The sequence below is a fragment of the Hevea brasiliensis genome, chromosome 14 (assembly GCF_030052815.1).
Source record: "Hevea brasiliensis isolate MT/VB/25A 57/8 chromosome 14, ASM3005281v1, whole genome shotgun sequence".
NCBI lineage: Eukaryota > Viridiplantae > Streptophyta > Magnoliopsida > Malpighiales > Euphorbiaceae > Hevea > Hevea brasiliensis.
In genome coordinates, this window is record NC_079506.1 from 88,725,904 (window position 1) to 88,753,284 (window position 27,381).

General features: G+C 31.5%; 4 protein-coding genes and 3 non-coding genes across 11 annotated transcripts; 3 read left to right on the forward strand and 4 right to left on the reverse strand.

Annotated features, from left to right (window-relative positions):
* Positions 1–3,378: 3,378 nt before the first annotated feature.
* On the forward strand, positions 3,379–6,825 carry LOC110660187 (GDSL esterase/lipase CPRD49). Of its 3 annotated transcripts, none has more exons than XM_021818386.2 (7): positions 3,379–3,705; positions 4,089–4,166; positions 4,422–4,505; positions 4,706–4,846; positions 5,317–5,393; positions 5,481–5,630; positions 6,409–6,825. In XM_021818386.2, the coding sequence occupies exons 1-7, from the start codon at positions 3,595–3,597 to the stop codon at positions 6,620–6,622; spliced, it is 855 nt and encodes a 284-aa protein (XP_021674078.2). In that variant the 5' UTR covers positions 3,379–3,594; the 3' UTR covers positions 6,623–6,825. The 3 variants fall into 3 exon arrangements, with proteins under 3 accessions (XP_021674078.2, XP_021674079.2, XP_057989723.1); XM_058133740.1 differs by lacking the exon at positions 3,379–3,705 and adding an exon at positions 3,854–3,993; XM_021818387.2 differs by lacking the exon at positions 4,422–4,505 and having other exon boundaries at positions 3,384–3,705.
* Positions 6,826–7,121: 296 nt separating this feature from the next.
* LOC131173486 (U1 spliceosomal RNA) lies at positions 7,122–7,282 on the reverse strand. The gene has a single exon (XR_009143802.1). It is a non-coding gene; the product is annotated as a U1 spliceosomal RNA (small nuclear RNA).
* A 2,641-nt stretch (positions 7,283–9,923) lies between these two features.
* LOC131173475 (U1 spliceosomal RNA) lies at positions 9,924–10,084 on the reverse strand. The gene has a single exon (XR_009143791.1). It is a non-coding gene; the product is annotated as a U1 spliceosomal RNA (small nuclear RNA).
* A 1,780-nt stretch (positions 10,085–11,864) lies between these two features.
* Positions 11,865–12,025, reverse strand: LOC131173552 (U1 spliceosomal RNA). The gene has a single exon (XR_009143868.1). It is a non-coding gene; the product is annotated as a U1 spliceosomal RNA (small nuclear RNA).
* Positions 12,026–15,860: 3,835 nt separating this feature from the next.
* On the forward strand, positions 15,861–16,472 carry LOC110660128 (protein EARLY FLOWERING 4). Its single transcript, XM_021818317.2, has one exon. It carries the CDS (start codon positions 16,006–16,008, stop codon positions 16,351–16,353), a length of 348 nt encoding a protein of 115 aa, XP_021674009.2. The 5' UTR covers positions 15,861–16,005; the 3' UTR covers positions 16,354–16,472.
* A 1,338-nt stretch (positions 16,473–17,810) lies between these two features.
* Positions 17,811–20,940, reverse strand: LOC110660186 (peptidyl-prolyl cis-trans isomerase CYP19-4). 2 transcript variants are annotated; one of them, XM_021818384.2, is made up of 8 exons: positions 20,740–20,939; positions 20,538–20,600; positions 20,312–20,396; positions 19,514–19,561; positions 19,017–19,040; positions 18,297–18,479; positions 18,131–18,206; positions 17,811–18,022 (listed from the first exon to the last, which is right to left on the reverse strand). In XM_021818384.2, exons 1-8 carry the CDS (start codon positions 20,899–20,901, stop codon positions 17,884–17,886), a joined length of 780 nt encoding a protein of 259 aa, XP_021674076.2. In that variant the 5' UTR covers positions 20,902–20,939; the 3' UTR covers positions 17,811–17,883. The 2 variants fall into 2 exon arrangements, with proteins under 2 accessions (XP_021674076.2, XP_021674077.2); XM_021818385.2 differs by lacking the exon at positions 19,017–19,040 and having other exon boundaries at positions 20,740–20,940.
* Positions 20,941–22,018: 1,078 nt separating this feature from the next.
* Positions 22,019–26,593, forward strand: LOC110660185 (phosphoinositide phospholipase C 6). 2 transcript variants are annotated; one of them, XM_058133741.1, is made up of 9 exons: positions 22,019–22,511; positions 22,903–23,099; positions 23,948–24,083; positions 24,180–24,410; positions 24,482–24,693; positions 24,802–24,919; positions 25,167–25,313; positions 25,397–25,483; positions 26,040–26,593. In XM_058133741.1, the coding sequence occupies exons 1-9, from the start codon at positions 22,131–22,133 to the stop codon at positions 26,331–26,333; spliced, it is 1,803 nt and encodes a 600-aa protein (XP_057989724.1). In that variant the 5' UTR covers positions 22,019–22,130; the 3' UTR covers positions 26,334–26,593. The 2 variants fall into 2 exon arrangements, with proteins under 2 accessions (XP_057989724.1, XP_021674075.2); XM_021818383.2 differs by having other exon boundaries at positions 24,485–24,693.
* Positions 26,594–27,381: the final 788 nt, after the last annotated feature.

A 27,381-nucleotide genomic window follows, 5' to 3' on the forward strand; every position in this document is an offset into this window, starting at 1 on the left:
TATGCTGTATCATATTACATAATTAAAAATTAATATTCACAATAATATTTTTGCTCTTTTTTTTTTATATATAAAGAGAAAATTATGGCTGAAAGTGAATAGCATAAAAACTGGTAGGAAATCATCGTCTTCATTAATTTGCACTAAATTAGCAGATAGGAATCTATTCAAGAAGGAATGGACGGTGATCTCAACAATGATCTGATGGCTTAGCATTGGGAATGGACTGGTTCCAATGGGTATGAAAAAGTGTCATAAGTTTTGCATTAATGAGGGAGGCAGATATGGTTGGTTTGTTTATTGGCTTAATATTCATCATAGGATCCATCTAATATAAATTAGGTAAAGCATAAAAATTTTTATATCAATTATTTATATTTAAATTTATATAAAATTAACTAAATAGATATAATTAAAATAATCAATATATAAAATATAATATAAACATTTAATTTAAAAAATATGAACCATGGGAATTACTCATATATATATATATTTGGAACTCTCTCTGTATTGGGTATGAAAAATTAATGAAAGTAGGTGGGTGGGTTAGAAGGTAAAGCATCTAAAGTTGAAAGGTCTATGTGAATAAATTCTTCAATTGAGCACGTGGTGGTTGAGATATTGAGTTTTCATAAGCATTAGTTTTCTAGTAATCTGCATTTCTACATTACATCCATCATCATTTTTCCACAATATTTGGGATTACTCTCTTTCACATAAATTTCATTTTCTTTTAAATTGAGTTTTTGTACCTATTAAAAGCACTACTTTTTAGTTGAATAATTTTTTTCTTTCATATAAATTTCATATTTAAAAAAAAAAGAAGTAAATAAAAAAATTAATTAAATTAAAAATATCAAACATTTATATTAAATCACGATTATATTAAAAATTTTTAATTTGTGTGCAATAATCAAATCTTTAAGATTTATCACAATCGTAATAAAAATGTGAAATTAAATTAAAAAATTAATAATAAATTAAAATATAATACTTAAAGTTTTATTTGATAACAAAATAGTTTATTAATTAAATTTTATATTTAAAAAGGCAATATATTTTATATTTATTTTAATTAAAGTTTTACACTAAAAATATCTTTATAATTGAAATTAACACTATTATCTTTTCAACCGATTCTAAATATAAAATATAAAAATAAATTCATTCCTCCTTAAAAGAATATATAATTGGAAAGATGCATCATCTCTTCATGCTCGATTGCATTGCTTCCCTTAGGACCGTACAGATGGATTGATTCCTAACCGAACTCCAATAATTGGAAAACTGAAATACTTATAAATGAAAACCCAAACGAACCCATGTATAGAGGTGAATCAAATAAAAAAATTTCAATTCAATTTGACGTATCGATTTTGAGCATTTTCTGGAGAAACAAAAAGTTAGGATTTGGGTACATTTTCTCCAGAAACAAACAACTCAAGGAACCCAAATTTTGGTATTTTCTCCGGGAACAAATAGCTAAATAACCCAAATTCATCATTCAAAGAAACTCAAATTCCAATAATAAGAGTTTTTGATACCCAAATGCAAAAAAAGAACAAAAGAAATCGATATACATATTACATATATAAAAATTATCAATTACTTTATCAAATTGAAAATTTCAATGGCCATTACAGATTACACAACAAATAAATGAAAAATCAATAAATAACCCACTAGATTCTCAAAAGCACAATACAATATTCAACAAATAGATGAGTTTTTCAAAAAATTAGTGGAATTATCTATAAATTACATTTATCATGCAAAATATATAATATATAATATTAAAATATATAAATTTCATATAATTTATATGAATTTTTCACGTTACAAATCTTATAAAAAAAAGAAGTAAAATATAAGAGCTTCATAAATTTTCATATAATTATTTTTTTTCTTTTCTTTTTTTTTTTATGAAGAGAAGAATATAATTATATAACTATGCATATTATTGCATTGAGTTTTTTTTGTCATTTTTCTTTAACTAAAATTTGAACTCATTAGTGAGTTTTTCAAAAATTTAGTGAAAAATCAGTAAAAAATTATTTTTAAATTTCATTAATATATATTTTATTTAATAAATATTATAATTCATATGGGATGCAATCATTTTTTTTAAAATTATTTTATAAAAAATGTATTAATTTATTTTTATATTTTATACTTAGATATATATATTTATTTGACTTGATTCAAAAGAGATTTTATACGTTAATTTTCAATTAATAAAAATAATTTTTAGTGTAAAACTTCAATTAAAATACATATAAAATATATTTTTAAATATAAATTTTAATTAATAAACTATTTTATTAATCAAATAAAACTTTAACTATAACTGTTAATTTTTTAAAATTCAATTTCACTCTCTCGATTACAATTATATCAAATATTAAAAGTTTGATTATTTCATAAAAAATTAAAAATTTTAAATATAATCATAATTTAACATAAATATTTAATATTTTTAGTCCAATTGACCGATAAATATTAAATACTCCCCACAATTACAAAGAGATGGAAGGACCCAAAAATTGGAGTCCACATGAATTAGAAAAATAATTAAATCTTATTATTCCTTTTTTTTGTAAATAAAAAATATCATGGTTTTGGACCAAAGCATATAACTATTTTTGCATACACATTTATACAGCCAGGGATGATGCAATTGCAATAAATGAAAATTGCACTCCAATCTTTTCTAAATTATTTATTATTTTATTTTAATATTGTAATTTTATTTTTTATATTTTAATTTTTAAAATTATATATCTATTCCAATCAAATTAAATTTTAACATCTTAAAAATTATTAATTATTTTTAAAATATTCTTTTAAAAAAATATAATAATATAATAATCTTGCAGCAATCATTACACCATATATCACACAATTGAAATTTTCTATAAATAGATAGGAATAACTTTGTATTTTAATACGATTATTTTCTTTAATTTTATTTTTTCACCCTTACATATTTTTATTTGAATTTCATCTCGCGTCATTATATATGTATGTCAAAATAAAAAAATATTTTTATAAAAAACACTATAATAAATTTAAAAATTAATTATAAAAATTATCGATCATAAAATTTGATTAATAATTATAAATGATTTATCAATATTTTATCAATAAAAAAAAGTCAAGAGAATTAAAATTTAAAATAATTTTGTAAGTAAAACTAGCGTAAAATACTAACAATAAAGTTGGCGACTAAATAAAAAATTTACCGTTAGTAATTACCTGTAAAATTATCATGGTTTTGGACCAAAGCATATAACTGATTTTGCATGCACATTTATATAGCCATGGATGATGCAATTGCAATAAATGAAAATTGCGCTACATTTTTTCTTTTTTCTTTCTTTTAATAGTATAATGTGCCGTCAAGTCCTTCATAATGTGGAGCTACAAGCCTGCAACAGATCTCAAGTCTCCTCCAACATAGGAGTGTTCATTTAAGTTGGTAGTTGGAATGTAAGAGCGGTCGGTCATCTTGTTCATACTATCATCAGAGAAAGCGAGTTTGCTAGTGTGAAACAGAGCAAGTGAGTTTTCTGGAAGAAAAGAGAGGCAGAAATGGTAGGACCAACAAGGCCACAGTTCGTGCTCTTTGGATCCTCTATTGTCCAGCTCAGCTTCAGCCATGGCGGTTGGGGCTCCATTCTTACGGACATCTACGCTCGCAAAGTACCTTTTTTTTCCCTTTCCTTTTCTTTCTCTTTGTTATGATTTGATACAGTGTTGGTTCTATTTTGCATGCCTCTCTTTTTCCATTTCTTTAATTTACCTGTAAGTGTTTGGTTTAATTTATGGGTTTACTTCATCTTTACTCGTGGTTTGGAATCGAGGGTCTTTAGCAGTTTATTGGGTAAAATAGAAGAGAAGGTCATAAGAGTTGGGACCTTGGTGGGTGACCCAAATGTTCATTGGGTTGGCTTAGTTATTAAATATTAGCTCCTGTGGAAGTGCGAGACTGTCACTGTTACATTCTACAAGAAAAATCTTGTAATATTATATGCAATTTTTGGTTCTTTCTAATGCAATCTTATTTTGGTTGCAATTGATCACAGGCAGACATAGTGTTGCGAGGATACTATGGATGGAACTCAAGGCGTGCTGTTGAGGTCCTGAATCAAATTTTTCCAAAGGTATTAATGTTGTATCCTTGGCTGCAAAAGATTGTATCTACCATTTTTCCTCTCTGCTTAAAAATATTTGTCTAAAATTTGCAAATTCTAGCGTATTGGAAGTAAATGCACATAAAAGTCTTGCTTTTGTAGCATAAATTTGTAGAAGAGAACAGAACAGCCATTTGCACAAATATATGGGAAGTCTTGCTTGCAATGATCATACATGGTTGCTTAAATTTGTTGCTGATCTTTATAATTGTCAAATTCATAAAGGATCTTTCGTTGACAATTGAACTTATGGTTTTGTTCGCATTTCAGCATTTGCCATATAAAGTTAATGCTCGAAAATCAAACTTGGTAAATACTCTCTATAATCTCAAGAAAATTCGGCAGCATAAGTGTTTTCTTTTATTTTCTTTACTGGTTTTCTTCCTTTCTTTTGGTTATATGTGATACAAAGTTATATATGTTCCTTTAAATGGTTTTCTTGTTTAACAGCTTTTTGTACAATTATCTGATGCATTTAAAAACTAATTTTGGCCTTTCCCCCAGTGCAGGATGCTGCTGTACAGCCTGTTTTGGTGATAGTCTATTTTGGTGGTAACGATTCTATGGGGCCTCACTCATCTGGCCTAGGTCCTCATGTACCACTTCCCGAGTACATAGAGAATATGAGAAAGATTGCAGTTCATCTCAAGGTTCTATCTTCTCTCAAATAATACAATCATACTACTTTTACAAAGCAAATATACATTTTTTTGAGCCCCAGAAATCGAGATTTGTACCATACTCAAGATACATGATCTTTTTTTTTTTAAATTTCTTTTGCAAGGAAACTACTATTGAATGAATTCTACCTTTTCCTTTCTAAGTTTCCCTGCAAAAAATTTCCATAATGTTGAATGCTGTGCTAAAACGATGTTCAAAAAGGAGATCAAATCATGCACGGCTTCATTTTAAGCAGAATAAAAATTGGGAGGCTTTTGGCCTACTACAATAATGTAGACTGAAAATTCTCTCATGCAGCCCTTAGATGCCTATGAATACTTGATTGCTACTCTATGTTCTAGTCCAATTTCATAGTGTAGATCGTTGATATATGAACTTGTGTGAACTTTACCAAGAAGAACATTTGATGTTTATTCTTACGTATGTGTTTGAAACTTAGAGCCTCTCTGATACCATACGCATCATTTTTCTGAGCTGTCCTCCAGTTGATGAGGAGAGGGTTCGTTCAGGCACAAGGTTATTCAATTCAAACCATGTCTTTGCTCTCATTTTTTTTCCTATCACTAAATATAAAATCTTGAACCATTGTTTCTTTTAAATCAGTGGAATTTTTAGTGAGCTAGTTCGAACAAATGAGTTATGCCAAAAGTATTCAGAAGCATGTATAGAGCTATGCCAGGAAATGGGCGTGAAAGTTGTTGATCTTTTCTCTGCACTTCAAAAAAGAAGTGACTGGACAACTGCTTGCTTTACGTAAGTTTTCTGGGACATTTTCAGTATCTTGTTTTTTGTGATTACAATTGAGGTCCACAAGTGAAGCATATTTCTGAGTGAAATTATTTAATTTAAGGTTGCTATGTTGATACTTCTCACATGCATGATAATTTGCGAGGTTTAATCTGCCATTGTGTCTCTTATAGATGCATGGTCTGGAAGCTTTCCAGCCATAGTTAGGCCTGCTTTTTTACTTGAGGTAATCCTTGACTTGACTCCTTAGATAAATGGTCCACCCCCCTACTAGGTTTTGTGTTGTGATAAACCCTTGTGCTTGAATATGTTTAGTTTACCATGATAAAATGAAATGCTTGACAAACATTGCTGGTCGTATTAGTATTTCAATTGATGATTTTGGCACAGGAAGTTTGACTTATCTTTCCCAGTTCTCGCTTACGACAGACTTACTCTAATGGATATTCTTATGGTTGAGAGGATGTTGGAGTTAAGTGTCGTCTAGACTTGTCTCCAGGTCATAAATGGGCATCACTAAATAGATGAATCTCTTCTTTCTCCTCCCCTGAACAAAGATTAGCCATTTTCATCCACTCTTCTTTACAGATGCATTGTTAGCATCAGGTTCCACCAGTGGAATTTCCCTGTGAAATCAGATGACATGATTATTGTTTTGAGAATCGCCCAAAATACAGATGAATTCAGGATCAAGTTCTACTAAGAGCTTGTCTTCATTCATTGAGTCAAATTTGCAGTTCTTTGTCAAGAGTTTAAATTTTACAACTTTGTCAAATTTTTCCAGGGATGGAATTCATTTGGCAGCTGAAGGGAGCAAAGTAGTTGTGGAAGAAATACTGAAGGTGCTGAAGGAAGCTGAGTGGAGTCCATCTCTCTACTGGAAGTCCATGCACACTGAATTTCCAGAGGACTCAACTTATTATCTTGTCGCTGCTGATGGAAAGACAACACTAAATCCTTCTGAGTGGACATTTCACAGGGAAATTCAATGGGACTAAGTTTTGCAAAATACTATCTTTATCACTGCACTAGTGTTGTCAATTAGGAATTCAACATGAAAACTAGGAGAAAGAAAGGTGGGTTGGTCTTGGTCAGGAAGAAAAAGAGAGAAATGAACTTAGAAATATTTATTGAAATTCAATCTTGTAAAGCGTTCATGGACCCAATTTTATTTTCAATACCATTGTTTTATTGTATAGCACCCCCTTTCCCAGGGTCATTTTCTTTCCATAGCCATATTTAAAGAAAATGAAAAGCTCTGAAAGTTTTCTTTGAGCACCTGAAGCAGAAACCAAGAAGCTGCGAGGGACCTGTGCGTTGACCAAAATATAGTTTTGGAAAATAAATGAAACCAGTCATTTTCAAACCATAGAACCACAAGAACATCAAATAACAGCTTAAGCAGAAGATATCAATGCCCTCTCAATGCTCAGAAATCAGAACCAAGAATTAGAAATCACTCGAGACACCAATATGAAAAACATTTAACTGTGTAGGTAGGGGCCGCGCGAACGCAGGCCCCCTCTGCCACAAATTATGACGTAGGCTCTCCCAACTTGGGGAGACCTTAGACCAGCACCCCTCCCAAGTGCAATGGAGGTCACTGACCTAGGACATAGGCCTTCTGGATCACCCATTGACCCCGTCCAGGTAAGTATGTTTTATGATGCTTCTTGCTTCTTAGTTATAGGCATTATCGTTTACCTTTCCTTCTTATTTTTTCGATGTGGGATTTATTCTAGCTTCATAACTTTCCTTTTCCTACAGTTTCAGACTTGGCATAACTTTTTGAACACTGCCAAATCGCCCATTCATGGCCATGTTTTAAACTTTGTAATGGAAAGTTTCTGAAATTTTTAACCTTTTTATGTTATTGATAAGATTGATAATGGTGTTTGATTTATGTATATGCATATGGGTTTACAAATAGAAATCATTAGTTCAAAGCTCACCAATTGTTTGTCAAATTGCTTCAATTACTACTATTCTAGTTAATTTCTCGTGTATGAGAACCTGTTTGCGAAACTATATATATGCAAGTATTTGTGTGGGTGTATCAAGTGTTATTTATATGTGTTTCTATGTCAATTTGCAGCCTGAACTTTCACTACATATCCACAGATTTGAGATATTCAATTGCTACTAAGACTGATAAAAGACAGCATCAAGAATGAGAAATTACTATGATATTGATGATATGCTTGTGGAAGAAGACGTCAATGTTATTTCTTATTGATCTTTATTTCCATGAACCCAATTCCCCAGTTAGTTTAACCATATTTGGTTCTTGCTTTTCAGTTTGTGCCAGTAGCATTTCACTATGCATTCAATGGAGTGAAAAATTGATGAAAGCTTGTATTCTAAGGTTAAAACAATGCAATTTGGCAGATTCTTACAATGGAATAAGGCACGTTGAGGTCGGTGCAAGCATAAAAATTATTCAATACAATATATATAATGGATAGATTTTAACCGTTGATTATGATGAGATTTTAACCGTTGATTGTGATGAGATTCACATGAGACTTACTATAATAAATGATTATAATAAAATCATTTATATGTCTATGAATCATAACTAAAAACTAATAAGATGATGATGATGCATTACTTGATGGACACTTATAGCTGATAGCTATAGCTGGATTGGTGTAAAAACTCTCATGTGTAAAATCAGTAGCAAATCTAAAAAATTTTGTCAGGTGATGCACAAAACACATATATATTTATATAAATAAAAAAAAATTACATGTGCATATAAATAAAATTTAGTGTAAATCACTTGCTTTAAATAGTAGAGAAAAATATAAAATTAATTACATATGCATATAAATAAATTATAAAATAAGAGTCTATCTGGCATTGTCATTGAAACTGCTGCTAAAAAAATAATTTTTTTAAATATACTTGTTAGATAGTATTAAAAAATAATTTAAAATTAAATTTGATAAGTTTTAGTCATAAAAATATTAAAATAATAAAATAATTTTTTCCAAATAATTTTTTTCAACGGTATCTAAAATGATATTTTTATTTAGGAAAACAGTTTCAATTTTCTAAACGCAATACTAAACAGGCACTAAATTACTAGCTCTACACAATAGAGGCAGAAATAATTGAGTGGGAGCAAATTTATAAGAATACAAACACAAAAACTACACATGATTTTTTGAAAGATAGTTGAGTAGTTGCCTCCTTATTGCCCCATGATGGATTTGCCGCAACATAAAACACAAATTAAGAGAGAAGGTTGTTCAAAAATTTTGCAATTTGTAACACAGGAGTTAATGCATGGCACCCAATTTGCGTTGCTAAATTCTCTCTTTAGGATTACTCTTTTAATTGATCAGAATTTGATTATGCTGATTGAAAAGAAAGAATGCAAAATGAAAAGAAGAGGTTTTGGTGATTATAACATAAGAGAGTGTATACCTGGTCATGGGACGATTTGGTTTGATTTCATATTGGAACCAACTATTTTGGTTGATGGTCTCATCGATTCTGAACTAGACTCGGGGAGACGGTTATTCATTGTTTGAGTTTAGTTTTGATTTTGGTTAATATGAAATGAGTCAATTCAATTATTGAAATAATTTTTAAAAATTCTTTTTTTTTTTAATGAAATTGTTGCATATTGAATCACACTGTCGGTTTAATGTTTAAAAAGGTAAGAAGAACTAAAACTCGCCCTTAAGGCTTTTCTAGTCCAATTCAAACTTGTAAATCCTCAACCAGTTGTGATTTTGAGTTTGATCGGATTAATTCTTGACTCAACTCGAACCTTTGGCTTTTTTTATGATATAAAAGTTCAATTAGCCTTAAATTAGAGTTTTAATTAAATAATTCCAATTTTATTTTAATATCCATTTGACATAATTTTTAGTAAACAAAAATTTAAATGATTCTCATAAATTTAACGATAAAAAATAAATTTTATAATTAAAATTAAAACTTAGGAAAAAGAGAAAATCATGAAAACCATAAAAATAATATTCATAAAAATATAAAAAAATAATACTTTAATTTTTTTTTACTAAAAATAGGCAAATTGAAAATTTCAGTTTAAATAAGCTGATTGAAATGTACTTAAAAATTCACAAGACAAATTTTAAATTTCTCATTTGTTAACTGAGTAGAAGTGGAGTCGAGCTAAATAAAATCTTAAGCTTGTGCCTAATATAAATGAAATCATTCATTTACAGCAGAAGAAATCAACGAAACACTCAATGCTCAGAAATAAAGGAAAAGATAGAAAGCACACAAAAACAATAAAAAGAAAGACATTGAACTTAGAATAGGTAGGGGCCGCGCGAACGCAGGCCCCCTCTGCCACAAATTATGACGTAGGCTCTCCCAACTTGGGGAGACCTTAGACCAGCACCCCTCCTAAGTGCAATGGAGGTCACTGACCTAGGACATGGGCCTTCTTGGTCACCCATCGACCCCGTCCAGGTAAGTATGTTTCACGATGCTTCTTGCTTCTTATTTATAGGCACTACTCCTTTACCTCTCCTTTCCATTTTCGATGTGGGATTTATATTAGCTCAATAGCTTTCCCTTTCCTGCAGTTTCTGAATTGGCTTCACTTTTTGAACACTGCCAAGTCGCCCATTCATGCCCATGTTTTAAACTTTGTAATGGAAAGTTTCTGAAATTTTTAACCTTTTTATGTTATTGATAAGATTGATGATGGTGTTTGATTTCTGTATTTGCATATGGGTTTAGAAATAGAAATCATTAGTTCAAAGCTTACCAATTGTTTGTCAAATTGCTTCAATTAGTACTAGTCTAATTAATTTCTTGTGTGTGAGAACCTGTATGCGAAACTACATGTGTGCAAGTGTTTACGTGGGAATATGAAGTGTTAATTATAAGTGTTTCTGTGTCAACTTGCAGCCTGAACTTTCATTACATATCCACAGATTTGAGACATTCAATTGCTACAAGACTGATAAAAGACAGCATCAAGAATGAGAAATTACTATGATATTGATGATATTCTTGTGGAAGAAAAGGTCATTGTTATTGCTTATTGATATTCATTTCAATGAATCCCATTCACCAATTCACCTTTCTTAATCACTGGTATTTCCAATTTTGATATGTTTTGTTGCTTTGATTTTATCAAATGACATGCTGCTACTGCTGGATAGTATAAGCTCAAACGAGCCTAGTAGTTTTTTAATGAAATATTTAAATTCAAATTCTTGTATTTATTATTTCAATTTGAAACTGAATCGATGCAATTTTGAACCACATTGTGGGCAAGATTAGTTGTTGTCATATGCTTTATAGGCAATGCACATAAATAAACATGAAATTTTGTATAAATAAAAAAAATTATATATGCATATAAACAAAATTTAGAATAAATCACTTGCTCAATACAATAAAAATTATAAAATGTAAATAATATTTGCATAAATAAAAATAAATATATATACATATAATAAAATTCAGAATAAATCACTGACTCTCACCTTAAGGATAAAGAGAAAAGATTGAGCGCAGCGAATTTATAAAAATATAAACTTCATAAAGCGGTGTTATTTAAGCAATTGAGTGACAGCAAATTTACAAAGAGACGAATACTATACATAATTTTTAAAAATCAATGGGGATTTACAACAACATAAAACAGAAATAAAAAGAGAAGCTTGTTCAAAAGGTTGTCATTTTGTAACACAGGGGTTAGTTCATGGAACCCAATTTGCATTGCTAAATTCCCTCTTAGGATTACTCTTTTATTGATGAGAATTTGATTATGCTGATTGAAAAGAAGGAATACAAAATGAAAAAAAGAAAAGGTTTTGGTGATTGTAATATAAGGTAATGTCATTTGCCAAGAATGATAATGTTGCCTACCCCTGTTAATGTTCATATATTACTCAATTTTGATTCTTTCTATTCGCTTATGATAGAGTTTTCAATTTTATGGTTTCTTTTAAAGAGTATATCCCTCAAATTACAATTACAATGTCAAACATACACTAAGTATCGAGTCCTCTTTAGAGAGTATACAGTAGCATATTGAGAGTTTTCAATGGGGAGTACATGGGTTGGATTGGGAGGTTTATATAGTCGTTTTCAATCCGTTGAACCCAAACCAAATAGAGTTAATAACGCAAAAAGCAATCAATTGAAGCAGAACTCAATTAACTTGTAGTGTTCCAATATCAGATCCAAAAGCTAGAAAATACTCCTAGCACACTATGGCATGCACGTTGTACTGAGAATTGGTAGGGGCCGCGCGAACGCAGGCCCCCTCCGCAACAAATTATGACGTAGACTCTCCCAACTTGGGGAGATCTTAGACCAGCACCCCTCCTAAGTGCAATGGAGGTCACTGATATAGGACATGGGCATTCGTGATCACCCATTGACCCCGTCCAGGTAAGTATGTCTAATGTTGCTTCTTGCTTCTTATTTGTAGGCACTACTCCTTTACCTCTCCTTTCCATTTTTTCGATGTGGGACAGTTTCAGAATTGGCTTCACGTTTTTAACACTGCCAAATTGCCCATTCATGCCTATGTTTTAAACTTTGTAACGGAAAGTTTCTGAAATTTTTAACCTTTTTATGTAATTGACAAGATTGATGATGGTGTTTGATTTATGTATTTGCATATGGGTTTACAAATAGAAATAATTAGTTTAAAGCTCACCAATTGTTTGTCAAATTGCTTCAATTACTACTAGTCTAGTTGATTTCTCGAGTAAGAGAACCTTTATGGGAAACTATATGCAAGTGTTTACGTGGGTTTAATTATATGGTGTTTCTATGTCAATTTGCAGCCTTAACATTGATTGCACGTCCACAGATCCGAGACATTCAATTGTTACAAGACTGATAAAAGAGAGCATCAAGAATGAGAAATTACTGTGAATATTGATGATATTATTGTGGAAGAAGAGGTCAATGTTATTGCTTATTGATCTTCATTTTAATGAATCCAATTCCCCAATTCACCTTTCTTAATCATTGGTATTTCCAATTTTGATATGTTTTGTTGCTTTGATTTTATCAAATGATATGGTGCTACTGCCAGATAATTCTTTTGTTATCCTAAGAGTGTGGATAGTATAAGCTCAAACAAACCTAATAGTTCTTAAATTAAATATTTGAATCAAAATTCATGTATTTATTATTTCAATTTGAAACCGAATCGATTCAATTCTGAGCCAAACCATGGGCATGAGTAGTTGCTGTGATATGCATTTTGAATTCAATATAAGGAAGTCCTAACAAAGCACACGCTAGACACTACAGCTTTTGCAGCAGCATCCAAAGACTTGGTGCTTTTGACAAAAGAAGAAACCAACTGCGAGTATTCATCTGCTTGTTTAAGCAAATATTTTTCATGCCTCACACTTGTGCAGTAATATTCATGTTATGGTTTTGCATGTTATGATTTACTATTGCAAAGGACTTCGATTCTTGGGAGGAAGAGAAAACTAGTGCTGAATGGGTGGCATTTCTAATCTTGGGATTTTACTAATTCAGACAATGATGTTGCTCTTACAGTTCACGTACACCGTGATTAAGTTTTTCTTTCTGCATTCCACCATATTGGCTTGATGCATTCAGGATAAATAATCATAGAGTATTTCTCAATGAAGTTGAAGAAAACAGAATTCCTATTCTTTCCAATTGGACTAACCCTGTCAGATAAGCTACTTAAAAGTTGAAATGTGCAGCAGGCTGATTGATGTTTTATGATTGCAAAGGTAGATTCCAAGTGAAATTTGATCTTCCAATATTGGATGCTTACGGAAATTGAAAATCAGGGTTTTATGGTCCCCCAATGTCTTTATTAGCACTCAACTAAATTGAATATGACTAAAAACTAATTTTAGGCAAGAACTGCCACTATATGATGTTATGAGACCTAAAATTCAGGCATATCCATTGACTTTAGCTTATCTTGTCTGCATGTTAGGTTTGAGCTTCACAAGAGCTCAAGGTATTATAGAGTAAACAAACAGAAATTTAAATGCATACGTTACTTGATAATTTAACTGGATTTCTTCATTGCATGTCTTGATCTTGTCCCCAAATTGAAATTTATATGGAGGCCAATTGTTGAAAAAGATGAAAGAATAAGGTAGCTAATTGATTCTGGGAATGGCTAAGATCACCATCAGTGTCTGGTAAGGAAAGTGATGAACACCTAATGTTAATGGATTCCACTAGGCATCATTCCTGCATTGCGGACTAGTCCACGAACCATAACTGATAAGATGATGATGAATGACTGGATGGACACTCATAGCTAATGACCATAGTTGGGTTGGTGCAAAAATTCTCATGCAAAAAATCAGCAGCGAATCAGAAAATTTTGTCAAGCGATGAACACAACACACATATGTATTTATATAAATAAAAAAAATTATATATGTATATGAATAAAATTTATAATAAATCACTTATTATGAGGCATTGAGTTTGAATCTTAATTAAATCAATTAAAAAAAAAATAAAACTTGCCTATAAAATTATTGAAACTGACCATTTTATTGATATTAAATTGACTTAATAGCCTATAAATTGATGTCAAATTTTAAAATATCAAATTGATTTTCATGTTTGGGAATAATTTTTTTAAAGTAATATTTAATATTTTAAATTTTTTTTTTATTTATACTGTTTGGCGATATATTATTTTATATTGTTATTTAAAGCTTGAATGAATAATTCATAAAATATTATCCTCTTTTTGAAAGTAGAGAAAATATTTTGATTAAAGTTAAAAATATAACTATTTTTTGTAACCGTAATAGTGACAAAAGAAGAGCCATCAGTAAGATGCCACTCGTGAAGAGTTAAAATTTTAACCTTATATCAAGACTTATATTTAATTGTTAACTGTATAATTAATACCACTCGTGAAGAGTTAAAATTTTAACCTTATATCAGGACTTATATTTAATTGTTAACTGTATAATTAATTTTAATGAATATTTTTATTTTAAATAATTATATAAATAGTTAATTTAACTATTAGTAAAATAACTGGCAACTATTAAAATAGCTAACAAAAATAATAAATATTACCTAATAAATCCTTAATAGTTTGATAAAATTATTGAAAATAATAATTTTTTTGATAAAATACAATTTGAAAGAAATAATTATTTTAAATTAAAATAAAAAAAACAATTTATAATTTTTTATAAGGGCAACCAGTAGTGATTTATTTGTTTATTTAATTGGATAAGATCAAAGGAAGGACCATTTCTTATGAGCTATCTTAGCTTCGTTGAAGTGGTGCCCTGCTCATCATCGACCGTATCGATGGATTTTGTAGCACGCGATAATTTGGCAAGGAGATATTTCCCTAGCACTTTGTTTGGATGGGAGATAAAATAAAAGAGAAATTAAAAAAATATTACTAAAAGAAAAATAATGCTTCCATACATTTTTGGATATAAATAAAAGAAATATTAAAAAACTTTTTAACAATAAAATTATAATTTTATTGCTAAATTTTTTAAACAACTTAATATATTTATAATTTTAATATTTTCTTCTAATCTTGTTTCTCTTAATTTAGAGAAAAAAAAAGTCAACTCTAATTTGTGTTTTCAAAATTTTATTTTTAATTAAAAATAAAATAAATAAATAATAAAATTATTTTCTCTTAAATTTTCCTTTGATTCTTATTTTACTTTCCTCCAAACACAGTATAAATATCTAAAAGAGAAAGTCAAAAGAACATGTACTTTTTGTCGCCGTGGCAATCAGCTTACTTTAAGATCTTTCTTCCAATCCAAGCACAGCATAAGATATTTTCCCATGACTCGTTTCCCACTCTCACTCATTAGCGCGTGATAACCAAGTACTCCCTCTTGCAAATTTTTTTATTAGAAATAAAAAATAATCTCAATGTCATTGTTCCCACTAAATTATTTATATTTTCAAAAAAATGCACTAAAAGCTATAAAAGATTTATAAAATTTTTATTTTGTGGTGATATTTATTTTAATATTTTTAATTTACAACTACAATTTGACTTTCCTATTTAATTATTAAATTCAAATTTTAGTTTTATACTGTTTTAAAAAATTTAAATTTGTATTCTTCCCAAAAGCTTTTAACTTATATCAAATTTAATCTTATGAAATAAAATATTCCTTTCTTTTTTAAAATCAAAATATAAAAAAAGAAAAATTTAGCTGTAACGTGCAAAACACTCTCTCTAGTTCGCGTAGGCTCCCATAGCAGCAACTTTAGTCTATGAGGCAGAGACCTTGTAACCGGCCGCTTCATCTTCCTTCTCTCTCTCGCTCAACACGAAGCAACTCAATGTCGAATCAAAAGCACTCCTAATTACCGCATGACCTCTCTCTCGCTCGCCGCCGCCTCCACCGCCTAATCCACCATGGACGACACGTCCAATCCCAAAGCTATCAAGCGCCGCCACAAACACACCAGTGACGTCGACGACGATGAAGGAGACCCTGAGGTCTGGGCAACATTCAACTCCACTTTCCGGCAAGTCCAATCGGTACTTGATAGGAACAGAAATTTGATCCAACAAGTGAACGAGAATCACCAGTCTAGAGTCCCCGACAACATGGTCAAAAACGTTGCGTTGATTCAGGAACTTAATGGTAATATCTCCAAAGTCGTCTCGCTTTACTCCGATTTGTCCTCCAGTTTCTCTACTTCTTATCAGCAGCGTAACGGTGAAGGCTCCGGTAACAGTAACAGTAGTGGAAGGTCGTAATTTTCAATATTTTGGGTGTGTTTTTGTTATATTAATTTGGGTATTTATTGAATTATTGATGTAGTGTTTGTATTTGGAAATAAATAAATAAATAACGGTGTGGTGCGCTACTTTTAAAAGCTGTGTTAATTCTCCTCTTGAACTTGATCAATTGAGGCATGTTTATTGATATATATATATATTATTTATGTGGAATTTTCCTCACATGTATAGTAATTTTTTTATTGAATATATGATTTTTTGTTTTTAATTTTTGAATTATGGGTTGAGTTTCAAAGTGCTTCCTCCTTTAGTTCATTGCTTTTCTGGTGTCTTTTGATCGGAGATGATCTTACCATTATAAACTAACTCGAACCCATCTTGAATTTTTTTTTTCCCTTAAACAGTAAAGTGGAGATAGGGACCTGGGTTTTTAAATTGATGCGAAGATCAATTTGATTATAAGTGAATTAGAGAAACGAAGGAGAAAGATAAATGGAAAAACTTGTAGTAAATTAAGTGGGGTTTGTAGGGGTTCAATGAGCAATTTTAGTGTGGTGTATGTTTGAAGATGAACCTGAGCAAGCTGGGAGATTTTTGTGTCTAGAAGATGGATTCTAAACATTGATCTATAAATTTTTAAGGATACAAATACAAGCAACATGATGTGTTGTGGAAACCTTCTGTACTGGCCTTTGCCATGAACTAGTGGTCAAACAAGACAATCATCTTGTTTAAAATGTTGTCCACTTTCAAGCTATTAAATGAAACATATTTAGGCTTGATTTTCTTTTAGTGATTTTTCACATACACTATGGAGTTCTATGGCCAAGAACAATAAGTAAAACATAGAATGATGGAAAGGAGTAGTTATGGTAGCTTGGCGATTAATCTCAATACTTTGATCCTAACATGCCTGTTTCAGTTTCCTAAAAACATTAGAATTTTCCCACAGTTGAAACTTTTTCATAACGTTTCGAGTTGTCTCCATGAGATTAGGTATTTTTTATGCATCAATCAGTCCATTGGATTCAGTAGTTTCTGTCTGGGTGGTCAATGAACTTGTCGAAGTTGATGTTAGCCTTGACTTGATATGCTTATGCATTTATCTTGTTTTATTAGGAGAATAAGTGAAGAACTACATGTTTTCCTACTCAAGTTGCAACTAGGTGAGGTGTCTATTTTTCATTCACTTGTTTGTTCTTGCTTATGCACTTCAATCGTCATCATTATCAACTTAATTAGCTTTGGAGTAGTCTTGATGGCTATTAACTGATGTTGCATGGATGGCTAACTGCCAAGATAAAAGCACTTTCTAGAAGTCTTTTCGGTAGATACTTTTGGTCGCCCATGGTGTTTACTGTAATTGCTACTTGTGAGTGCATTTCAGAAATGTCCCCATTGTTTTTTTAGGAGACACTGTAGTATGGTTAAATGGTATATAAAGCATAAATCACACTGAACGAATTAAGACATGATTGTAATAAAAGATGTAAATTCGTATTTCTATGCAGTGAATTTTCACGAGAGCATGTTCAACAATGAGGATTGTTACATAGGCATTTCACCACTGTCTAAAATGACAACTTTATGTTCCGGCACTCCACTCTGACTTCCTTGGGATTCAATAGTGTAGACTACATCCATGCCTGAAAGAACCTTGCCAAATACAACATGGCGACCATCCAACCTTTCAATTAAAAGTGAAAAACAAGTGTTTGTATGTTAGTTCATAAAACCTCAACAACTGCAAACATACATGTTTATGACCATATTGTCCAACACAAAACATGCTTACCAGCTAGTGGTTACAGTAGTAATAAAGAACTGTGATCCATTGGTGTCTTTCCCAGCATTTGCCATTGACAATAATCCTATTCTTGGAGGGCCAAACAACTTTCTGAGTACTACCCTTTAAGTCAGCATTATGGCGGAAAAATACTATATCCTTAGTGAAAGCTTACCAGGTCCAGTATGTTTCAGCTTGAAGTTTTCATCAGGAAATTTCATGCCATAGATTGACTCTCCACCTCGCCCATCGCCACTAGTAAAATCACCACCCTGGATCATAAAGCTGGGAATAATCCTATGGAATATGCTTCCTTTGTAATGGAGGCGCTTCCCACTTTTTCCCTTTCCTTTCTCCCCTAGAATGGCAGAATTAACCATAAATGAAGTAATATGAAAGTTTAAAGCCTAATTAGATGGCAACACATCAACACTGAGGTCAAAGCATCAATACTCTCAAGAATGGATATGGTGATTAATAGAAAGTTTGGGGGAAGACACCATCTAGCTCCAAGACCCTGCCCAGATGCCCAAAAATACTTGACTGCCCAGATGAGCATCCAATTGTATAAGGATATGAAACTATTGCCAAAAGCATTATTGCATTGCCAAGGCCCAGGCAATGCTTTTAATACATTGGTCATCCCTAACTAAATAGGAGTCTATCAGTATCATGAATTATGCAAAACAAGATTTTTGGTTTGGCTTTCAAGTGAAACTCTGCCTAGATGAAAAGAAAAATGTCAACTCAAATTTCAATTGTATCCCAATTGAAGTAAATTTTTAATCCCTATTAATGTGATAGATATTCCAATATATAATGCGGAGTTAAATTGAAGTAGTATTGTTATAATTAAATTAGACAGAAATATAGAGGACAGAAGTTACTTGGCTACCAGTGCAAAGAGCTCGAAAATTTTCTGCACAATAAACATGAAAATTTGTAAGTAGTATGTATTTAGGAAAAAAATATATCTCAAGGACAACATAGGCATGGCTGCTGGTTCAGTGCAAGCCAGATCTGAGCCGAAACCAGCAGTTCTGGTTCATTAGTTCAAGTAGAACAGTACCGGACTGTAAAGTCCCCACGGTTCCAGTCTCAATTTGGATCCAATCCCGAGCTCAATTTAGTTCCAGTTTGATTCAACTTTGATCAAATCTAAACACTGAAAATTTTTTCTAAATTTTTAAAAGGAAAAAACTGGTTTTGACCTAGAACCAGTCTGACTGGTTTTAGTCTGGTTCAATGCGGGTTTTATCAAATTGGTTCAGACTGATTTAGATCCAGTTTTGATTTTGAGTTGGAACAGTCCGGTTCCAGCCCAGAACGGGACCATGGCCGTGCCTTTTTTTCAATACAAGGTAACTTGCTCATTGCATTTGGACTCCATACCTGCGGTCTTAGGAACTGTTTTACCGAAGAGACCAATGACGATACGACCTGAAAGTAAAAGGTCATATATAATGTGATTCAATCCAGAGAGCGTTAACAAATACAGATAAACTTGAGAGGCAAATTATAGAGAAATTATAGATAGAGATTGTCTAATGTTGGTAGTAACTAAACATCCAGAATAGTTTATCTAGTAATAATGCATCAAAAGAACAGGATGATCATTCCAATTACCAGATCCAGATTCATTCTCTAAACAATTTCAGCACATCAACATCAAAAAAACAGAAAATAAACATAACTTCCAAATTTCAACCAAAAAGTGGAAAAAGAAAATCACTAATGAACAAGATCTACAATTTTTAAATATCAACACTAAATTGGTCTCAAACAAAATTGAATAGCAAAAAATGACCATATAGCCGATTTCAACCAGCTTGGGATTATGACTTAATTGTTGTTGTGTACTAATGAAAAAGACCTTGCTTGCTTATTTCATTCTAAAGAAAAACAACAATCACACTCTATTCATAGATCCTAACACACGGAATTACTAGCTCATAACTGTTCATGACTAGCACAAAATTATTCATTAACATTCATGGGAATATGATCAAAATAGAAAATTTTTGCATACATAATCAATATTCAGGGGGCTTATAAATCACAACAGAAAAGGGGGAAACAGAAAAACTAATAATTCAAAACTTAATCCCACAACAAATTATATATATATATGTGTGTGTGTGTGTGTTTGTGTGTGTGAATCTCTTTAAGCTATCTAAAAAAGAAACATACCTATTGATTTTCCATCGATCTCAATGTCAAAGTAAACTTTGTGGGTTACTACTTCCAAATCCTCCTCTTCTGACTTAATTTCTTTCTGGGGAACCCAACACAGAATTAAACACAGGATTAATAGTTAATCTCTCACAAAAATCTTGTATTTCAATTACACTTCTCTATTGCTCCAATTTTAGCTAAATTTATGATTGAAAACAGCAAACAAAGAGAGAGAGGGAACCTGACTAAGTCTGCTATGGTTGAGCTTCGGATCTGATGAAACTCTAGTGTCACTTAATCGATTCTGGTGACAAAAAAAGAGAAATCAAAATAAACAGATTAAAAGAAAACAAAATACCCAAATTTTTTCAACAAAAAAAATTTTTAAAAAACTTTTTTTATCATTATTTTCTGGGGAAACAAACAGAAAGTATGTGACATACCTGAATAAAAACTAGAGTTACAAAGAGAACCAGAACCCACAAGAGAGCGACAGAAATCAATCGTGCAGTGGTGGACATGTCTCTGCTTCTCTTTGACGTTGGTGTTGTGAGATTTCTGGATCGGGCACAGAGCAGTGAATGCCAAATGTAAGCCTTAACCATTGGCGTCTGATGAACTTACTTTAAGACTCACCATTCTGAAATTTTCATTTATTAAATATAAATATTTTCATTAATTAGAGATTCGAAATAATAATGATAATAATAATAATAAAACCTTAAACTCAAATTAATCGAATTAATTATATATAATTTTTTTACCATTCAATTTTATTTAAAATTAATTCTACTAAGTTAATAAGAAAAATTAAAAAAAAAACATAAAACATTTTAAATTTAGACAAAGAAATAATTGATTTATGGATTTAGTTGTTAAGAATCATTAATAGTTAATAATGATTAATGAATAGTTATTGGTTAATGTTGGATTGGCTATCCATAGATATATATTAATTGATATTTTTTAAATATTTAATAAAATTTTTATAATTATTTAATTTTTTTAAAGAAAATTGATAATTACTTATGTTAATGGCCTATTCGATAATATGAATTGTTATAGTAATAGTTAATTATTTTAATAATTATTAATTATTAGATATTAATTATTTATATAATATTTTAAAGAAATAATGCTCAATGAAAATATTTATTAAATTAATTAAATATAAAAATAATTATATTATCTTATTGATAAATAATATTTGATGAATTGCTCTATCAATTTTTAAATACTAATATAAATATTATATTATTAAATAATATAAATAAAAGAAATAAAATTTTAATTTTAGTTAAAATATTAAATACTACCTTAAATTGTTCACGAATTAAATCAATATCTTAATTTAATATTATTAATATAATTAATTTTAAAATATATTAGCCTAACTTGCTCATCTGAAAAATATATTACCCAGCTAACGTAGCCAAGTTCAAATCCTTATCGTTTTAATCTCTATGAGAAGACATTGGATATTAATTTTTTAATGTGTTATAAAGAAAATAATAATAGAAAATTATAATTAAATTAGTGTTTTAGCTGAAAAGAAAAATAGCAATTGAGTCTACAATTTATAATATCTAAAAATAGAGGAGTGATTTGTAATTGGCAAGAGTCAAGGCAGATAAAAAAAAACGACGATCTAAAAACGGAAGACAGGTAGCCGTTTTGGTAGATTTATTTCATGCAATGCACGTCTTCAACGATCGAGCTTCAAAGTCTCCTCTATTCTTGGAACTCACGAGTCCCTTCCTCTCTCTCCCCTCTCACAATCTCTCCCTTTCTCCCTCTCTCTCAACCAGAGGGCTGGAAAAAGAGAAACCAATCAATGGGGAGCTACAGGAAAGAAAAGAAGCAAAAGAAATTGCCAGACACCACAAAAGATGAACTGGGTAGCTATAACTACAGGATGTTCAATCTTTTTAACCGGAAATTCAAGATCACGGAGGCGGAGCCACCAAATGATGTTAAAGAAGCTTTTGCCAAGTTTTCAGGTGGTCAACGCTACATTGGCGTCGACCAGTTTCGCAAGTTCCTTGTGCTCCACCAGGACATGGTGGATTGCACCTTGGCAGATGCTCAGAGAATGGTGGAGGATTTCATTAATAAGAGACACCATGCATCCAAGTGTACCAGTCTTGGGCTTAATCTTGAAGATTTTTTCCATTTTTTGCTTTTTGATGACCTCAATGGACCTATAATTCCTCAGGTTAGGTCAATTCCCTCCTTTTGTATTTTCAATTTATATGCATATATTATACCTTTCTTGGTTAATTTAAAGGAAATGGTCAAATGGGTTTGTATCACATTTGTAATTGTGCTCAGGATTATGATATTTTTGATATAAAGCAAATGCTCTTTTGGTTAATTTAAAGGAAATGGTCATATGGGCTTGTATCACATTTGGAATGTGTGCTTAGGATTATGATCTTTCTGGTATAAAGAAAAATCTTGTGCTGGTTGAGGCTAATACATTCATGAGACATTAAACAATCTCTATCTTCAGTACTTATGTTTCATGTAGAAACTGCTATGAACAATTTTGTACGGGAGACTCTTCAATGCCATGTTTTCCCTTGACAAATTACATGTCATTCCAGGTACACCATGATATGACTGCACCATTGTCACATTATTTCATATATACAGGACATAACTCCTACCTGACTGGTAATCAATTGAGCAGTGATTGTAGCGAGGTCCCAATCATAAAGGCTTTGCAAAGAGGTGTGAGGGTAATTGAACTAGATTTATGGCCAGGTTCTGCAAAAGATGAGATTCTTGTTCTGCATGGAAGGTAAAATATGATTCTTAAATTTAACATTTTGTTAATGTGACATGTTGTTCTATGATCTGCATCTGTTTGTCATCAAGCTATTCAGTTACATCTATTAACAGAAATGCCATTCTCTCCATTGAACATCATGTTTAGCAAATTGTATTGGTGTTACACTTCTGAGGGCTTTATTCCAAACAGGTGGGTTTGAAAAAAATAAACACATAAGACTTACAAAATTTTTACCAAAGGGAGTGTTTTTGGCCAGGTAGGATGATAAACAGTTTGGATGCTACTTATAGTAGTGTTCCGGTGACGTAAACAGTTCGAACCCACACAAACAGTTCGATACTACTATAAGTAGCTATCCATGTAAGTATTTCTTTACCTTGTCTTACCTGAAAAAAAAACCCCCTCGGTAAATATTTTGCAAGTCACTCCCTTTGTATGTTTATTTTTTTCAAACCCACCTATTTGGAAAAAAGACTCAATTCTAAAGGAAGAACCTCTTGAGCTGAAATGTGCCTGAAATTGTGGTTCTTGATGACTCTATTTTTCTTCCTTGTTTTGGGGGGGCCTATGGGAACAAGAAAACAAGGTCCTCAATCTATATTTAATTGATTCCTTTTGAAATAATTATTTGTTTAGTGGATAGAAATGGTATGAGAAAGATAAGCCATTAGATAATGTTCTTGCCATTAGGTTTTTTATGATGTTCCCTAAAGTTAAGTTGCTCAATGTTCATGATTTTTCATCTGTTCATCTATTGAACTGAGTTACATAAGGAACTTTGTTATAGGAACAACAGAGAAATTTTATATTGGTCAACTATAGTTCCTCTAATGGCATTGGATCCTGAATGCTTGTAGGACCTTGACCACTCCAGTGCCATTTATCAAATGCCTGAAGTCCATAAGAGACTATGCTTTTGTTAGTTCTCCATACCCAGTCATTATAACTTTGGAAGACCACCTTACGCCAGATCACCAGGCAAAAGTTGCAGAGGTTAGCTTTTAATTTATTTTCAAGGATTTGGATTTTCCTCTAAGCAGCTACTTTGCTATCTATTTTATTTGTAATCTTGAACATCTTTGCATGTAGTTGGTTACTCAAACATTTGGGGGAATGCTGTATTATCCTGAGTCAGATTTTCTAGTTGAATTCCCTTCTCCAGAATCATTAAAACATCGAATAATTATATCAACCAAACCACCAAAGGAGTACCTTGAATCTAGTGGTATCAAGATGAAAGGTTGCTCACCAGTTGGAAAGAATTCATCTGAAGAAGATGAAGAAGAAGAAGAAGAAGCTGGGCTTGAAGCTGATGATAGGGTAAGCTGGATATGATTCTATCTCATAAAAAATTTGAGTTTAAGGTGCTTGTTTAACCTTAGCATGAATAGCAGAGCGATAGTGACCAAGATGATGAAGAATTTGACAATAAATCAGGAGAATCAGCACCTGAATACAGACGTCTAATCACAATCCATGCTGGGAAACCAAAGGGTGCCTTGACGGACGCATTAAAAGTTGCAGTTAATAAAGTTAGACGCCTCAGTATGAGTGAACAGGAACTTGAAAGGGCTGCCACAAATCATGGAATGGATTTAGTGAGGTACCTATCAAACACCTGCTATTGGTAGATATCTGAAGCAGATTTCTATTGCTATAGTCTATCATTAACGGGCAGATAACTGACACTAATATCTGTTATATTTTTCAGGTTTACACAGGATAATATTCTGAGAGTGTATCCTAAGGGAACACGAATCACCTCATCTAATTACAAGCCTATCATTGGGTGGATGCATGGAGCTCAAATGATTGCATTTAATATGCAGGTTTAATTTGTTCCCAGAATCAGCATTATTTGTGTTTTTGGAGAATTCTTACTTGAATTCGGTCCATCTGTACCCAAGACACAAATTTAATAAATGACCCACCATCATATATTTTGTGTTTTAAATTTATAATAGACCAAATCTAAGCGCAAAGGAAAAAAAAAAATCCCATTTACATGCTACGGCTGACTCTTGGATTTTCAAGGCCAAAAAAAGTTTTCCTAACATGGGAGTTTTCCTCTTACAGGGATATGGCAAATCACTTTGGTTAATGCATGGGATGTTCAGGGCCAATGGAGGGTGTGGTTATGTTCAAAAGCCTGATTTTTTAATGCAGAACGACGATGAGGTTTTTGACCCTAAAAGAAAACTATCAGTGATTAAGACGTTAAAGGTTTGCATGTTAGTTGAGTTTGAAATTGAATTTCATTTACCTGATGGCTTCTTACTTCCTAGAGCTTCTGTGTTAATTAACAGGTGAAAGTATATTTGGGTGATGGATGGCGGTTGGATTTTAGCCACACGTACTTTGATGCGTACTCCCCACCTGACTTCTATACGAAGGTTTGTCCCAATGATTCAAGTATTTTGATAATGTAGAAAAGTGAACCTTATAGCAGTTTTACCAATTGTAATGAGGACTGGATTTGTCAACATGTGTTAGAGTTCCACGTTGGAAAGTTACAAAAAAAAAAAATAATAAAAGAGAATATAAGTAAGGGGAAGTCAAGCCAACTTGATTTAAGCCATCTTAATGAAAGCAATCCGAACTCAAATATTGAGTTTTACAAGTAGTTTTCAGCACTCTCAAGTCAAAGTAACCAGCCGATTTATGCTTGCATACTTCATGCACGCTCTAGATATTTATACTTGATCACGAGTGCGTGTGTTGAGGGGTGCATTTGGGATAATGAATTTGCGCTAAATATAAGATTTAGGTAAATTTTCTCCACTTGAGTTAGCTTTTAGGATAAAATTAGAGCCGAGCCAGCTTTTCTGGTAGAATTAGAATTGATCTATTTTCTTTATAGTTATAATGTTAGTTTTCATATTAATGACTTGTGGTTGCCAAAACAATTGTGGCTTATTCCTGTCTCCCTACTTATGAATCTGTATGCAGCTTTACATTGTTGGGGTACCCGCTGATGCTGCCCGCAAAAAAACGAAGATAATCGAGGACAACTGGGCTCCAGTTTGGAACCAGGAATTTACCTTCCCATTGACTGTTCCTGAACTAGCTTTGCTTCGGGTTGAAGTAAGAGAATATGACATGTCTGAAAAGGATGACTTCGGTGGACAAACATGCTTACCTGTCTCAGAGCTAAGACCAGGGATCCGATCAGTCCCTCTTCATGATAAGAAAGGAGAGAAGCTTAATAATACAAGACTTCTAATGAAGTTCGAGTTTTTGTAAATTTACATGCAACTACTGCTCATACAAGGTATATGCTTTTGGATTTTTCTTGCCTACAATTATCCACCGTCGATTAAGATACAAGATATATTGTGAGACTTATCTATTAAATACATGTATCTCATATGTTTGTCTAAGTTATATGATAAACCAAGTTTAGGCAAGAATTTCCTCATACTTCTATCTTATAGCTGCCTTGCAACATCTACGCATTTTCCCTCATAATGGATGTGTACAGAGAGGTATTGTAATTAGTTGAAATGAAATCTTCAATGGATAATTTTCACTTTATTTTTTGCTTTGGATTGAAGCTATGATTGGGAATGTTGCAAGCAATTAATGTTGTTCCCAAATATTGGCAATTATTAGTTGTTGCAGCAAGAAGGTTGTGTCATGAGTGTTGAGATGTCATTGATATCACACTAGGCAATCTATTTGTTCTTAATGATTACTTATGGTCAGTGGCCATTTATTAAGCTAACCAGGAAGGAAGCATCTTTAAACACCTGAGTGAATACACCCATCTAATTGAAACTTAACATGTAATTTAAAATTATGGTTGGCTGTATCTAAAAATATAGTAGGACCAATTATAGATATGGAATTCTAATTTCTGAAGGTTGAGTATATAAATTAATTTAATTATAAACCCTAGTGTAGATAAGAAATTTTCTATATGGATACATGGTGGTAAATTTTCCATGTAAGAATTTTTTTAATTATTTTTCTATAATTAATACTTTCTATAGAAATATTTAAGTCTGTTTAAGAACTACCATTAAAAAAAAATGCTATTTTAATCATAATTTATAGTATTAAAAAAAACACCATTAAAAGAAAGAGACTGAGAGCAAGCCACAAAGCAGTAATTATTTTGGATTATCTAGCACATAATCATGATTGCTTTATATATTAACTATTTACAAAAGAGGAAAAATGAAGATTTGAATTTAATATTTTATTTAAATTAAGAAATAAATGTAACATTAGATTAAATGTAACATTACAAATTGATTTATTTTTATAAATATTTTTATTCAAATTTAAT